The sequence below is a fragment of the Panthera uncia genome, chromosome B1 (genome assembly GCF_023721935.1).
Source record: "Panthera uncia isolate 11264 chromosome B1, Puncia_PCG_1.0, whole genome shotgun sequence".
NCBI classification, from domain to species: domain Eukaryota; kingdom Metazoa; phylum Chordata; class Mammalia; order Carnivora; family Felidae; genus Panthera; species Panthera uncia.
In genome coordinates this window covers 39,043,828-39,058,615 of record NC_064811.1, presented here as the reverse complement: position 1 = coordinate 39,058,615, position 14,788 = coordinate 39,043,828, and the positions used below count along the sequence as shown (strand labels likewise).

General features: G+C 41.6%; 1 protein-coding gene across 2 annotated transcripts in view; it reads right to left on the bottom strand.

Moving 5' to 3' along the window:
• Positions 1-14,788, bottom strand: part of ATP10D (ATPase phospholipid transporting 10D (putative)) — a 110,473-nt gene that overhangs the window by 3,198 nt on the left and 92,487 nt on the right. For both annotated transcript variants that reach the window (XM_049632001.1, XM_049632002.1), the window contains 4 exons: positions 13,889-14,089; positions 9,065-9,145; positions 7,749-7,853; positions 3,693-3,880 (listed from right to left, as the gene is read on the bottom strand). In XM_049632001.1, the coding sequence (XP_049487958.1) occupies positions 3,693-3,880; positions 7,749-7,853; positions 9,065-9,145; positions 13,889-14,089 (575 nt within the window). The remainder of the gene's footprint in view (positions 1-3,692; positions 3,881-7,748; positions 7,854-9,064; positions 9,146-13,888; positions 14,090-14,788) is intronic.

The following is a 14,788-nucleotide window of genomic DNA, read 5'->3' as shown; positions in this document are numbered from 1 at the left end:
AGCTCTTAGTTTCCTGTGAGTACTATGACACATTGCTACAAACCTGTCCCTTTCAGTCCAAGCTGGCAGTGTTTATGCTGGTACAGGATTCTCATAAACCTCGTGGGTCTCCAATATATATGTCATGCAGAGTTATGCCATTAATTGAGGGTCCTCCACAGATCTTTCCTATATAACCCCATCTCCTTTCCTGGTGGCTGTCAAGATGGCTGAAGGGATCCAGAGGTCACAGACCTGATCTCTTCAGCACCAGCAAAAGGTTGTCCGGCCACACTGTTCCCCTTTTCTCTAGAGCATATTCCCCAAAGCCAATCTCTTAATTGTAACAACTTTTAAAATCTGGATAGGCTGAGAATTTTCTAAATCTAACTTCTCTGTGTTTAACAGGCCTTCCCTCAGTCTATTTTCTCTCACATTTTACTCTAAGCAGCATGCAGAAACCAGGCCAAATCTTCAACACTAAATATCCAAGTTCATAGTTCATCAATTCTGTTTTCCACATAACAGAACGCACTTTGGGTACGTTTTCTGCCACTACATTGCAAAGATCCCCTTCCCTCAAATTTCCAATACCCTGTTCCTCATTTCTTTCTAACTCCTCACCAGTGCCTTTAACACCCACATTTCTAGGAACATTCTGTTTAAGACCGTCTATGTATTTTCTAAGATGATATGGTTTTTTCAACCCATGCTTCTCACTTGCTTCTGAATCCCCACCAGCAGGAACTTTAATGTCCCTGATTATCTACAGTCTGTTTAAAGAAGTCTAGCATTTTTCTATCAGGTACCTCTAAATTCTTCCAGTCTCTGCCCATTCTCCAGTTTCCAAGCCACCTTCACATGTTTAGGTATTTGTGATAGCAACACCCATCTTCCCCATATCAAAGTCTGTTAGTTTCCTAGGGTCGTTGTAACAAATTACCATAAACTTGATGGCTTAGAATGACCAAACTTTATTCCCACGGTTCTGAAGGCCAAGAGTTTTTGTTTTTTTTAAGTTTATTTATTTTGAAAGAGAGAGCACAACTGGGGAGGGCAGAGAGACAGGGAGAGAGAATCCCAAGTAGGCTTCGTGCTGTCAGCACTGAGCCTGACTCAGGACTCAAACTCATGAACCATGAGATCCTGACCTGAGCCAAAATCAAAAGTTGGATGCTTAACCTACTGAGCCACCCATGTACCCGCTGGAGGCCAAAAATTCTGGCATTGGTTCACTGAACCAAAATCTAGGTGGAGCAAAGGCCATGCAACTTATAAAGGTTCTAGAGGGGAATCCAGTCCTTGTCTCTTCCAGCTTCTGATAAGTGCTGGCATTCCTTAGCCTGTAACCAAGGAATCTCTGCCACTCTGGTTGGAGTGCTTTCTCTGCAACTGCTTGTGTCAAATTGTCCTCTGCCTCTCTCTCATAAGGATACTTACGATTGCATTTAGGGCCCACCCAGATAATACGGGATAATCTCGCCATCTCAGTATCCTTAATCACATCTGCATAAGCAAAAAACTCAACATTCACAGGTTCCAGGGATTAGGGCATGGGTATATTTTAGGGGGTCACTTTTTTCAGCCTAGCACAACAATGTCAGATAGAATTGTACTCTTAGTGGTACAATTGGGAGGATTTTTCTTTTCGGGCTATAACTTTTTAGGAATTGTGTCTTCATAAATTCTACAAGCTCATCTTGTTAGTTTTTATTCTATTTATTTATTTTTTCATTTTAGTTTTGTTTTGTTTCTTCTTTTATTTATTTTTTATATGAAATTTATTGTCAAATTGGTTTCCATACAACACCCAGTGCTCATCCCAACAGGTGCCTTCCTCAATGGCCATCACCCACTTTCCCCTCCCCCACACCCCCCATCGACCCTCAGTTTATTCTCAGCATTTAAGAGTCTCTTATGGTTTGCCTCCTTCCCTCTTTGTAACTTTTTCCCCCCTTCCCCTCCCCATAGTTCTCTGTTAAGTCTCTCAGGATCCACATATGAGTGAAAACATATGGTATCTTTCTCTGCCTATTTCACTTAGCATAACACTCTCCAGTTCCATCCACATTGCTACAAAAGGCCAGATTTCATTCTTTCTCATTGCCAAGTAGTATTCCACTGTATACATAAACCACATCTTCTTTATGGACAGTTGATGGACATTTAGGCTCTTTCCATAATTTGGCTATTGTTGAAAGTGCTGCTATAAACATTGGGGTACAACTGCCCCTCTGCATCAGCACTCCTGTATCCCTTGGGTAAATTCCTAGTAGTGCTATTGCTGGGTTATAGGGTAGATCTATTTATAATTTTTTGAGGAACCTCCACACTGTTTTCCAGAGTGGCTGTACCAGTTTGTGTTCCCACCAACAGTGCACCTCGCACCGGTCAGAGTGGCTAAAATGAACAAATCAGGAGACTATAGATGCTGGAGAGGATGTGAAGAAACGGGAACCCTCTTGCACTGTTGGTGGGAATCACCTTGTTAGTTTTTGATCTGAAAGCTGGTAATCACAGTGAGTAGCATGGAAGCATCTCAGTTGAGCAGTAATACCGTCAAGTACACAATCCTAAACACCATAGAAGGACTCAAGAGGGCTTTTCTTACACATTTCTAGAAGGAACGCCCATCAGTAACAGAGTTTGTGCTCATGCTGTCTTACATTGGTGTTACAAACTGGGGGGTGGCAAACTTTCTTCCGGCGGGCCAGATAGTAATATTTCAGGCTTTGCAAGCCAGACGGTCTCTGTTGGAACTACTGGACTCTGCTACTGTAGTGCGAAATCAGCCATAGATAACTCATAAATAAGTATGTCTATGTTCCAACGAAACTTTATTTACTTTTAAAAACAGGCAGCGGGTCAGATTTGGCCTGGGAGTCAGTTTGTCAGCTCTCTTATCTGAAATCACCATTTGACTCTCACACCATGTTTACAAAGGTAGAACAACTATTTGGCAAAGTGTTTCCAGCTAAACAGATAAATTTTATAAAAATATAAAGAGAAAGAGCTATAGATTAAAAATCCATGTATACTTCTTAGCCAGTTCCATCCCGTACAATATTAGAAATTCCATTTAAACTAAAATGGGAAAGGTAACTGAACTCAGATTAAGTTTTCAGCAGTTATAGGCTGTAGAAAGACCAATGCTGTCCCTCAGTATGCATTCTCCCCTTTTTCCTTTTAGAAACACTCAGATTTTAGCCACTCAGAGTCCAGATACTTAAGTTCTAGTTAAGGGGATATGAGCAACTTCTGGGTCACTTCTGCATCAAAAAAAAAAAAAAAAAAAGGGAAGAAGAAGAAAGCTGCTCGCACTCCATTTTCTCTCTTTCTCCCTCCTGCAGGCAGGGAGGTGGATGGGCTGAGGGTGAGTCACCTTCAATCATGCAGATAAGGGCAACACCCGTGGGGATTGGCAGAACAAAAGGACAGAGGAAAGGATCCTCATATAACCTTGTGGGTGAAGCTGCCCCATCTTTGGGGACTGCCAACCAGTCAGAATTTTCCACGAGAGAGACCTATCCCTTCCAGTTCACTTAAACCATATTTGTTCTCTGGTAAAGGAGCTAACACACCAATGTTTTAACTAGTACACAGGCTGACCTCTCCACTAGTAAACAGGACGGTCTGCCATCCATTCTCAGCAGTTGCCTGAAGAATTCTCAGCCTGTGATCTCACTTCCTCTCTTGATGATAAGACACCATACCTGGGCAGAAGGGCGACGCAGGCTGCGAGGACACAGACCAAGTAGAACACTGGATCCAGCATGTGCTCCTGCATAATCCAGTGGGGGTTGGATGGCGGGTTGCAAGTCACACACATGGCTCCAAACACCAAGGCAAAGAGAAAATAAGACAAGACACTACCAACGATGACCAGCATGTGGATCCAGGTCTGCAAGACATGAAAAGCGGGGGAAATGAACACTCTCTCACTGACAGGGATTTGCGCCCCGATGCACTCTGCTCTGTTGAAGAGACAACATGTCTGAGCAATGAATAAGCGTCACAAACCTTAGAGAACAAAACACAAAATACCAAAGAGATGAGAGCATCTTTCGTGAACAGTTCATATCACTGTTGAAATTCTGTAAAGCTAAGTCAAATGCCAACAGGTTGATTCTGATGACTATTTTATATTGTCCACGCACCATAAGGTGTTGCATTCTCGCTTTCTCTCTAATACAGTCACTAATTGGTCTGTTTCTTCATTAAGTTATACTTCAGTCCTCAAACTTTACCCATTCACAGGGCTGGCAGACATTACTGTTCCTCACCAATATTCGAATTTCTTCCCATCGTAAGCACTTGGAAGCATTGCATTTCCTCATCCCCTTGAAATTAAGTATGGCCATATATCCTGCTTTGACCAATGAAATGTGAATGGAAGAGAGATGCAAAATGTCCAGGTTAGAGGCATGGAAGAGCTGGTGTGCAATTTCCCATGCTGTCTCCTTTCCTTCCATGTTGACCAAGAAGATCCCCCTTTTGGGAGGGACAATTCCAGATGGTAAAGCTACAAGACACAGCCAGGGCACTCAGCCCCCCACTCAGAGAACAAGTACTCTAGAGCTATCTGGAACCTCAGCTGACTTTATATGAACAAGAAACAAATCTTTTTCTTCACACTGTAGCCTAGCCACCTTTGTATCTGTGGATAGCTTGGAATTTTTCTCAATACATATATATTTTAAGTTTATTTATTTATTTTGAGAGAGAGAGTGAGAGTGGGGTAGAGGCAGAGAGAGAGGGAGACAGAGAATCCCAAGCAGGCTCCGCCTCGTCAGCACAGAGCCGACGCAGGGCTCAAACTCATGAACTGAGCCGAAGTCGGAGGCTTAACCCACTGAACCATCCAGGTGCCCCTCTTAGTATTTCCCTTAAACTGGCTTACTATTTAAGTAACTTCATTTCGAAAAACAAGGAGATGACTTCCTTAAATGCAGTGTCGCCATTACCTAGTATCGTAAGTGCCAGGTCTACAGTCTGACCTTCGTTACAAAGGGAAATTGGCACAGTGGGGTATTCAGTGTTATTTAGTGCAGTGGACACTACCACCTAAGATCGTAGTGTATACCATGGTGGAAAAGGTTATGCTTTTGGGGGGAAGCACTGCCTTCAGTAATATTTTCTAAGGCTATAATTTTCTCCTTTTCTCTCTTAATTCTGCAAAGTATTTCCCCAAGGTAGACATCTTCACACGCATCACAAAGACTGCTCATTTTGTGTAAAATGTACAAACTGCTCAGAAAGTGTTGGCTACATCCTGATGGTCATCATGCCTCTAAGGCAATGATTTGTTATCTTTTGTCTTTCTTTCTCAGATGTCTTTCCTTCCCACTGAACGCTACTGCCTGAATTTTTTTCCCTAAGGATGTGCATTTGGCAAGTGAGACAGCAACTTGATGGTTGGCACATTTACAGAAGTTGATATAGTTAGAGTCAAGAGACACTGGGTGAAAACAGGGAGGTGGGGGGTGACAATGAGATGAGGGTGCTTCACACCCTCCCAATGGCTGACTCTTACTGACAAGGGACTGTGAGCTCTAGCCTCCCCTGGCATGAGAAAAAAGTTTAATGATGCGTCCTATAAAGGACACTATTTGCTATATAAATAGCAAACACTGTTTTTCTTGGCGCCTGGCTTTCACTTTCTTCCTTCTCAGTGCGGGTACCCGACATTGTGCACAGTCTTGGCACGATATCCCTCCTCTAGCCAAAGTCTAGGACTGAAGCTAAGGAAACAGAATTCTGTCACCAGGGACTAAACTTGGAGCACAGTGAGGCAAGAGCAGAAAGAAAATGACTATAGCCAATTCAGCGCAGAGCAATCTTGTCCGTTAGTTTGTTTCCTGGATGTCTGGAGCCACTCTCGTTTCTCAGGATGGTTTGGTTTGATCATCGTTCTTCAGTATATTTTTAATAACTTTTCTATTTGCTCAGGTTGCTGTTCATAACCAGTGAACCCAAACGGACACACTTGATCCATTAGATCCTTTGAAACGCTAATAAATGCTAGAACCTATGACAATTCCTTGGGTAGTAACTAAGAGTGCCTACAAAATTGTTTAAAAATGAAATCAAATAGATACTAAAACAATGCCAAATATTTTAGTTCTAGAATTCCCTTTAGTCTCCCTACCTGGTATTTTCAGATATTAACCTTTTACTACACTCTGGGCTTGTACAGTTTGATTATAGAAGGTTGTAAGCAAAGGAAGTGATGCCAGAAATCAGCTCTACTTTAGAATTTATTATAAATAATTTTACAATATAACTGCACATATTTCAACTATAACCTCATTCAGCTATTCCTGTGTAAAATGCATTCACTACCAGGGTGGTAAAAACACTCTAAATACTGGTTAGTCATTTAATTATTTGTTTATCCATTCAAATATTTTTAAGCACCTACGATGTGCCAGTCTTGTCCTAGATTCTGGTATACAGTGGTCAACAAAATAAATATGAACTTTGTCCTCACAGAGATTATAGTTTAAGGCAGAAGGTAAACACGAATCAGACAATCACGTAACTGCTGAATAATAAGAAATTATTATTAGGGTGATGGATAAAAGCAAACGGATGGCATGAGACAATGGATGGTTAGGGAAGGGGCCCTGGGGAAAGCAGCATTTTTGCTGAGACCCAAAATAATATTTGAGCTGGGAAAAGTGTGGGGAACCAAGGGAATAAGAATACTCCCCTCAGGAGGTATGGTGAATGCTAAGGACCCGAAAAGGTAAGGAGCTCACTGTATCGGAGCCACTGAAAAGGGACAGTGTGTTTCCAGTGGAAATGTGATTGGAGAGAAAAGGAGAGGTATCACTGCATGAAGTCTTGTAGGCCATCTTAGGGCTTTTCAATTTTATTCCAAGTACAGTAGGAAATCACTGAAGGGTTCTACCCAAAGGACAGCAACAAGACATGGTTTGTGTTTCAAAAGGATGATTCTGGTTGTTTTGCAGAGGACGGCTAGAGGAGTCAAGAGTAGAGGTTGGTGGGAAGACTAAGGAGGCTGTACAATAGTCCAGGAAGAGATGATAGTGGCTTAGACTATAGCAAAGATGATGCCAACGGAAATGAGGAACTGGCATCAATAATCACAGAGGCAGTTTATTCTTCAGAGTTGGGTAGAATGTTCACCTGCAAAGGAAGGTTTATAACCAAGTTCTCATGATCTGAATCCTACACATTAGCTTTGCTGCAGAGAGCTACAGTGCAATCATTTTGATGAAGAGACCTAACTTTATCATTAAGTCAGCAAATAAGATAAAAAAGACCTAGATTTAAATGAACAGTACAAATTCTGGAGGGAAGATAATATGTTCCTGTATCATGAGAAATTTTGTTGTGATAAAATCATCACTTACTAAAGTCAGTATACCAGGATTATGGCACAACCCCTCTTTTTAGTTGAGTTGCAAGACATCAGCACAATCTAATAATGTTGGCCATCTTGAAGAGTATTGGCCATCAATTATTTCTCCAGCCGGATTCACGCTTCCATGAACCATCCATCATGGCTACCACCAAGGAGACCAGGTAGGTATCTTCCACTTTCCCTGGCTATACATCGAGCTCAACATAATGGCACTCAACAGTCAACAAGAGTAGCCATGAATCACCCCTCTTATTGGGAATCATTACTCTTGTTAACATGTGTCTTCTAGGCATGAAGGGTTTAAGCAGGGTCACTGCTAACAGAAGACACTTCCCCAAGCACAGTTTCAGCCCAATTCAGAGGCAGGAAAACCACTCACCAAACTGTTGCTTTCAATCACCAGGTGGAGGATAATGATGAACAGAGCAGCTGTGTTCAGGGGGTTTCCAAATGCAAAGATGTCAATGTCTGAGCCCTGGTAGGTCTACAAAAAGGACAACAGGCGGTGATGCAGGAGAGTTGTCACACTCAGTGGTGTGAATACCATTCCTTTATTGTACAGCTCAACTGTGGATGGGTCCCTTCTTCAACAACGGGTCATTTAGGATAAACTCAAACATTTCCAGAAGAGAGAGACTGACTCTTAGCTAGGCCGTCTAATCTCTGAACTTTTCAGTTGGAATGCCTCTTTATCCTGAGTCATAATTCATCCTCCCAGAACCTTGTACTTACTCTCCCAGCTCTTTGAAGTATAGAAAAATAGGAAATATGTCCCATTGAACAGAGCTGCAAGCCTCTGAGGCAGCTATTAAGGCTATCTTGAGTATATATCTCTGCTAAGTAAATATCCCCTCCTCTCCTACGTATATGTCCTCAAGTCCTTAAAGTATTCTTTGAATGACACTATTTTCTGACATTTCACAATTTCTGGCATTTCATAATTGTTCTCCTCTGCTTTACAGTTCAGATTGCCTTATCTGTATTCCCTTGAAATGCCGTAAACCTGGAATATTCTAGCTGGGCAAATTCAAGTCATTTTATTTAAATAAATAACTAAAGAATAGAAGTTGTTAACTTAGAGACTATGACCTTTCTCATTCTTAACACTGTGTTTTTTGTTAACACCAATCTATGATCAAACTAGTGTTTTCTTCTGGGTAGGGCTGTGTATGGGTGGGCAGTTACATCATGTTTTGTGCTTGGTGCTGGCACAAATTTTAAAGTTCATTTTTACACATTCTTTCCTTAGTCACATTTCTTCTATTCCTCACCTGTGAAACAGGTTTTTTAGTTTTGAAGAGACTATGAATAAGAACTTAAATTTAATACTATGAATATCATCCTGGTAGAATCAGCCCAGCACTAATAATAAGTCTCATATTCTGACTTTGCCTTTCTGATTTTGACTCATCTCATTATATGCCTGGACTCTCAATTTTATTCAGGTCATTTGCAAAACTGATCAAGCAGTACAGGGCTAAAAAGGAGACACAAGAGGAGTCAACTAGGTACTTACCTCCAAACTTAATCCATTATCTAACATTTTGGGGGGGACATTATAATTTAGTCAGCTAATAATCAACTTGATTATATGAGCAATCTACCCTAATATATCCATCCTGTGTGTTTATACTGGCAACAAAGAAGCCTCGTTGATTCATTAATAGCATATTCTTTGAGTGAACGGGGACTCACATAATAAGGCACAAAGAAGCAGACCAGGCTTTGATAAAAGGCATCCAACAAGGTGATCCAGAAGGTAAGGGGTAAGTATGCCTGAAAATGAAACAGATATTGCGGAGGGATCAAGATTAAAATGGGTCAAAGCAAAGTCAAGGAACAACACAAGCCAATACTTACTTTTGCTTCTCTAAGAAGACTATATTCCTTCATGGGAATTTGTAAACAGTGGTGAACAAATAAGGTGTGACAGCTGAATAAATTCCTAGGTGAAAAAAATCCATAAAGGAACTCTGTTCCGCTCATGTCGCTTATATCTTTTGATCGACCTTGGGCAAGCCCCACACTGGGCTCCGTGCTTAGCATCGAGTCTGCTTAAGATTCTCTCTCTCCCTCTCCCGCTTGGGTGTGTGCACGCACTCTTTTTCTCCAACAAGAAATATCTCTCATCACCACTGGAAATAACTGTATTTGTGTACCTAATGGGTCTCTCAACAAAATGCAAATTACATACAGTGGGGCTTTGATTTTTTTTTATTCAAGTGATTAAAACAGTACCTGGTACCTATCAAGTACTCAGTAAATATTTGCTGGATTAATAAACTATTCCTATATAGTTTTGCATGTGTTAAACTGCTTCTTACCAAAAGCTTATAACAAAAAAGTTCAAGCAGAGACACTAATCTCTACTTGAAAACACATTTTCAAACGAGAGCCACCTCTGACTGAATGTTGATGTATGTGCAGAACGATTCTGAGGCTGCATTCAGACCCAGGAGGAACAATAGAGTGCTATGGTCTATCAGTGATGTCTGCCATGGACAAAAATGGCAACACATGTATTATATCCCTGCCCTAGTCTTCTCTTTTCTTAACATGTTCTCACTCTCATTTCCTTCCAAATATGAAAAGGCTGAAATTTCCTTGAAAATAACCAATGTCTTCTAAATAACAAAGTTTTAGAAATACACAAATTCTCCATATACACTCTTTTATTCTTCAATAGACTACACTTAGAGTTTTAAAATCTATCCTTTTTTAAAAGGATCTCTTTGTCCTCTGGAAAATCAAAACAATGAGGATTTATTGTTTCTGATCTTATTACTATTATTGTTCCTTTTATTACACTGTCCTGTTCCTTTTCCTTGTGTGTCTTTTACTATTTCCTCCTTAAAAATGATAGGATATTCTACCGGCCTTTCATCATCCAAATGTCCATAAACATCTAAGGAGAAGCACAATCAAATGATAGAAGAGAATGCAGCAGAACCAAAGGGGCAACCAAAATGTCACTAGACAAGAGAGAACAACTTGGGGATAAGCTAAAATGTAACTTCATGCTTCTGGATGAACGGAAGTTGCTCAAAAATCCTAGCGCAAATAAGCTAAAAGCACAATTACTCCACAGCAGTCACGTGAGTAAGGGGACTTGGGAAGTAGAGAAGGGTAAAAGATGAATGAGAGGCTAAAGAGATGAACTCATCGGATCTCTTGGAAACCGAAAGGGAAAATGTGGACATGAAGTCCAAGCCAGAAAAGATGACTGTGTGGGTGATGAGAGATGGTTAACAGATGACTGTTTCTTGGAAGGGAAGCCTCTGCTACAGCCCTCCACATCATCTCCTTCAGGGGAAGATTCTGAAACCTTGGAGAGTATATTTCATGATGCTGAAGGCAGGAACTGGCTCAAGCATAAAACAGAATTCATTTGAAGACCAAGTTCAAAGAAAGGACAACTCCTCTGGAAGGTAAACTCAATGAAATCAATGACCTTCTATCAATAGCCACATGCTGGGAATCCTCCTGCTATTACCATGTATTATAAAACTGGCCAACTCAATAGAACAATGTGTGCAAAGGATTGATAACAGGGTTCAACAATAGGAAACAATGACCTCAACTCTTCCAAGGTCAAGAACCAACCAAAGTCTGTACAAATGAGCTTTTAAAATGTCAGCTACAAAAATTTTGAACGTTCCCCCCTCACCTCTTTTTCCCCAATGGACTTGGAATTTAATTTAGGTAGGGGGTACAGGACAAGCTTCATTAATATCAACCATACATTCCTGCATCCTGGCCTTGAACTTTAAGTCAGACTGGATTCCTTTAGAAAAACCCTATTTAGCAACTTGATCCAAATGGATTGGATGGTATTAAAGGATTATGAGGATTTCTTCTCCCCTGAAAGATGAACGTGTGACTTCTCTGTGTTGCCTACTGCAGGTAGCCTGTGGACATTAACTTACTCCCAAGCCTGGAAAGGAAGTTCAAGTCAGGATAAAGTTAGACTGAGGAAAATAAACATATTTTACATTTGAGATTTCCTCAAATTTCTGGTTAATTCTGGAGAGTAAAAATAACAATACTGAGAGCTTCATGTGGATGGAACTGTTTATTTTCCTCAATCCTCATACCATCTCTATAAAGAAACAGAAATGCAAGCAAGTTAAATAATTTACCACGGTCACACAGCACAGAACCAGAATTTAAACACTCAGAATTTAAACATAAACTCAGCATTATTTCTAACTGATCTGGGTCAGTGTCTTTAGAACAGTGGGTGAAGCACAACACAGAGATTTCTTCTGGTGGGTCTGATTTTTGTCTGTCCAGTACTTCTATAGGACACCCTTCTTTCCAATCCTGTCCATGTGATTCAGCTCTGTCCTCACAAATGATAACTGTCCCAGCCTTGGTCAAGGAGAAAACGAAAAGGCATGAGACTCAAGCTAGGCCAGTGAGTCCTAACCTGGACATTTAGAGTTGCTTTAAGAGTAACAGTGTTCTGTCATCATTACCTGTGGATTTTGCAGCTATGCAAAAGTTTATTAAGCCAATAAACTTCCCTTTTTTATTAAGCCAGTTCGAGTTGGTTTCTGTCATTTGCAACTGAAAGAGTTTTGAGTAACAGAGTCTTCCTTTCAAGACAGACTATCTGACTACACGGACCCCTCAGCTTTGCCCACTTACAGGTGTCTACAGGCTCCTGGCCCGCCTCAGTCCCTGTGATCCTGACAATGCACCTGTGAAAGCACTTTGGATTCTTGGCATTAAATAGCATGTGGAGGCAGGGGGTGACCCAAGGACTGAAGACAGCATCAGTGTTCTTTCTGCCACATAGCATAATGGTGGACAGGACAGGCTAGAGATCCAGAGTTCACCTGTACCACCCATGAACACTGTGACATGGCAGATTACTGAAGGGACCTTCTTGTGCCTGACCTTCCTCACCTACAGTGTGGATAAAGACAGCATTTACTTATAGGGTCATTTTGAGGTTAGATTTATATATATTAAGGACTTAGTGCCTGGCATACAGGAGGCATTACAAAAATGTTCATAAGTGCTACATTAATTACTATTAATTTTGTAGAAGAGAAATTAGAAAGAAAAGAGTTTTGGAGGGCCTGGGGGGCTTGGTCGGTTGAGCACCTGACTCTTGATCTAAGCTCAGGTCATGATCCCAGGGTAGTGGGATCAAGCCCCGCCACTGAGCTCCATGCTGACAGTGTGGAGCCTGCTTGGGATTCTCTCCCTCTCTCTCTGCCCCTCCCCAGTTTGTGTTCTCTCAAAATAAATAAATACACTTTAAAAAAAAAAAAAAGATTCTCTCTCTTCCTCTGCCCCTCTTCCCTGCTCATGCACTCTCTCTCTTTAAAAGAAAAAAGAAAAAAAGAAAGAAAAGAGTTCTGAGACAGCTAGCCCAGTTAATCAGCAACCACAGTATTCTGGGTGGGAGGCAATGAGGGCAGTGAGAGAAGATTGGAAAGTGGGGACATACATAAATGATCCATCGGTAGACTGACAGCACGAAGATCAATTAAGTAGAGGTGGGGCATGGTTTTAAGTAGAGGGAGCCATTCAGAACAAGCCACTATTTTGCATGACAGTAGAACATGAAGAATTTGATTTTGGCTTTGGAACCAGACTAAGAAGGAGTCACATCCTGGCTCTGCCATTTGTTCAGCTGCAAGATTTTTGAGGTTCTCCCTCAACATGATTTGTGGAGATACATGAGATGGAATGTTCAGTAGTTTGCATAAGAGACGGCACAGTGAGGTTTAGCAAATACTAGACATTATTTAAAAAAAAATTTTTTTTAACATTTATTTATTTTTGAGGGACAGAGAGAGATAGAGCACAAGCAGGGGAGGAGCAGAGAGAGAGGGAGACACAGAATCCAAAGCAGGCTGCAGGCTGGCAGCACAGAGCCCAACGTGGGGCTCGAACTCACGGACCACAAGATCATGACCTGAGCCGACGTCGGCCACTCAACCAACCGAGCCACCCAGTCGCCCCACAAATACTAGACATTATTAGCTGTGAGGTCTAAACACCAGATTTCTTCATATAAGTACCTAAGGCTTTTCATAGTTTTACCTCTGTTCATCTCAGAAGCAAGTAACTTAACATCTTCCTGTTATCTCTGTTAGCAGAGATCTTCTGAAACAACCATATAATCCAAATAGGTTTTTTTTTTTAATGTTTATTTAAACATTAAATAACGTTTAAGAGAGAGAGAGAGAGAGAGAGAGCACACGGGCATGTGCACAATCGGGGGAGGGGCAGAGAGAGAGAGGGAGAGAGAATCCTAAGCAGGCTCCATGCTGTCAGCACAGAACCTTACGTGGGCCTGGATCCCACAAACCGTGAGATCATGACATGAGCCAAAATCAAGAGTTGGATGCCCAACCGGCTGAGCCACCCAGGCGCCCCCTAATTCAAATTGTTTTAAGTAGTCCTGAATGTACCACAATATTTGAGCTGCGCTGACTGGAAAATGCCCTGGCTTTGACAACGGATGTGCACTGGTCCAAGCATTTTTGCTTTAGTACCTACCTCTGATTTCTGACCACTCTTGTAAAGTTCGGGCAGTTGCATGAGGGTCTCTGCAGACACATCTTTCTCCAAAACACCATAAATGACAGGAGGAGCGGAAGTGAAAAGGAGGTTGAACAAGATCAAAACCCAGTAGTCAGTCATGGATGTTCCTGAAAATCCACAAAAGAACTGGTACCAGAAAAGGAGGTTCACATAGGCCTACGGACACAAAGAGCGACAATTTGCATCTTAGAAACAGCAAGGTGTGCCGTCACCGCACCAGCCACACGCTGCCATTTTCAGCTGTGTAATCTCCGCCTCTCCCTCGGTGTAGTTCCCTCACTTACAGAATGGAAGACCACAACTTACCTTGGCGTCCCTTTTAGGTAAATGTTTTATTTAAGTGAAACACATACACATGCACACGTACTTACATACACACGTAAACACACACATGCCACTTACTGTGTGGTCCTAGCACTGTTTTAAGAGCTTTACAAATAATTTGCTCAACCTTCCTAACAACTTGGGAATTATTGGTGTCCTATTTTACAGACAAGGAAACTGAGGCAGAGAGAGGCTGAGGAATTTGCACAGAGTTACCTGGCTGGTAAGCAGCAGAGCCAGTTTTCAAACTGAAGAATCTCTTCTACATGAAGAGACCCTAGCCCAGTGCCTGGTATGAAGCATGCACACAACAAATATTCATTCTCTTGCTTTCATGGTTTAAAATTATGTGTTTAGTGGTGCCAGCAGGGTAGCCAACCATCCCACTTAGTTTTGGACTGAGGAGTTTCCCAGGACAGGGACTCTCACTGCTAAAACTGAGATAGCCCCAGCAAATCAGGACAGGTAGTCACCCTAGAGGCTAGACACATACATCCTACGGTGTTTCCTCCAATATTTTTCTCAGACGAA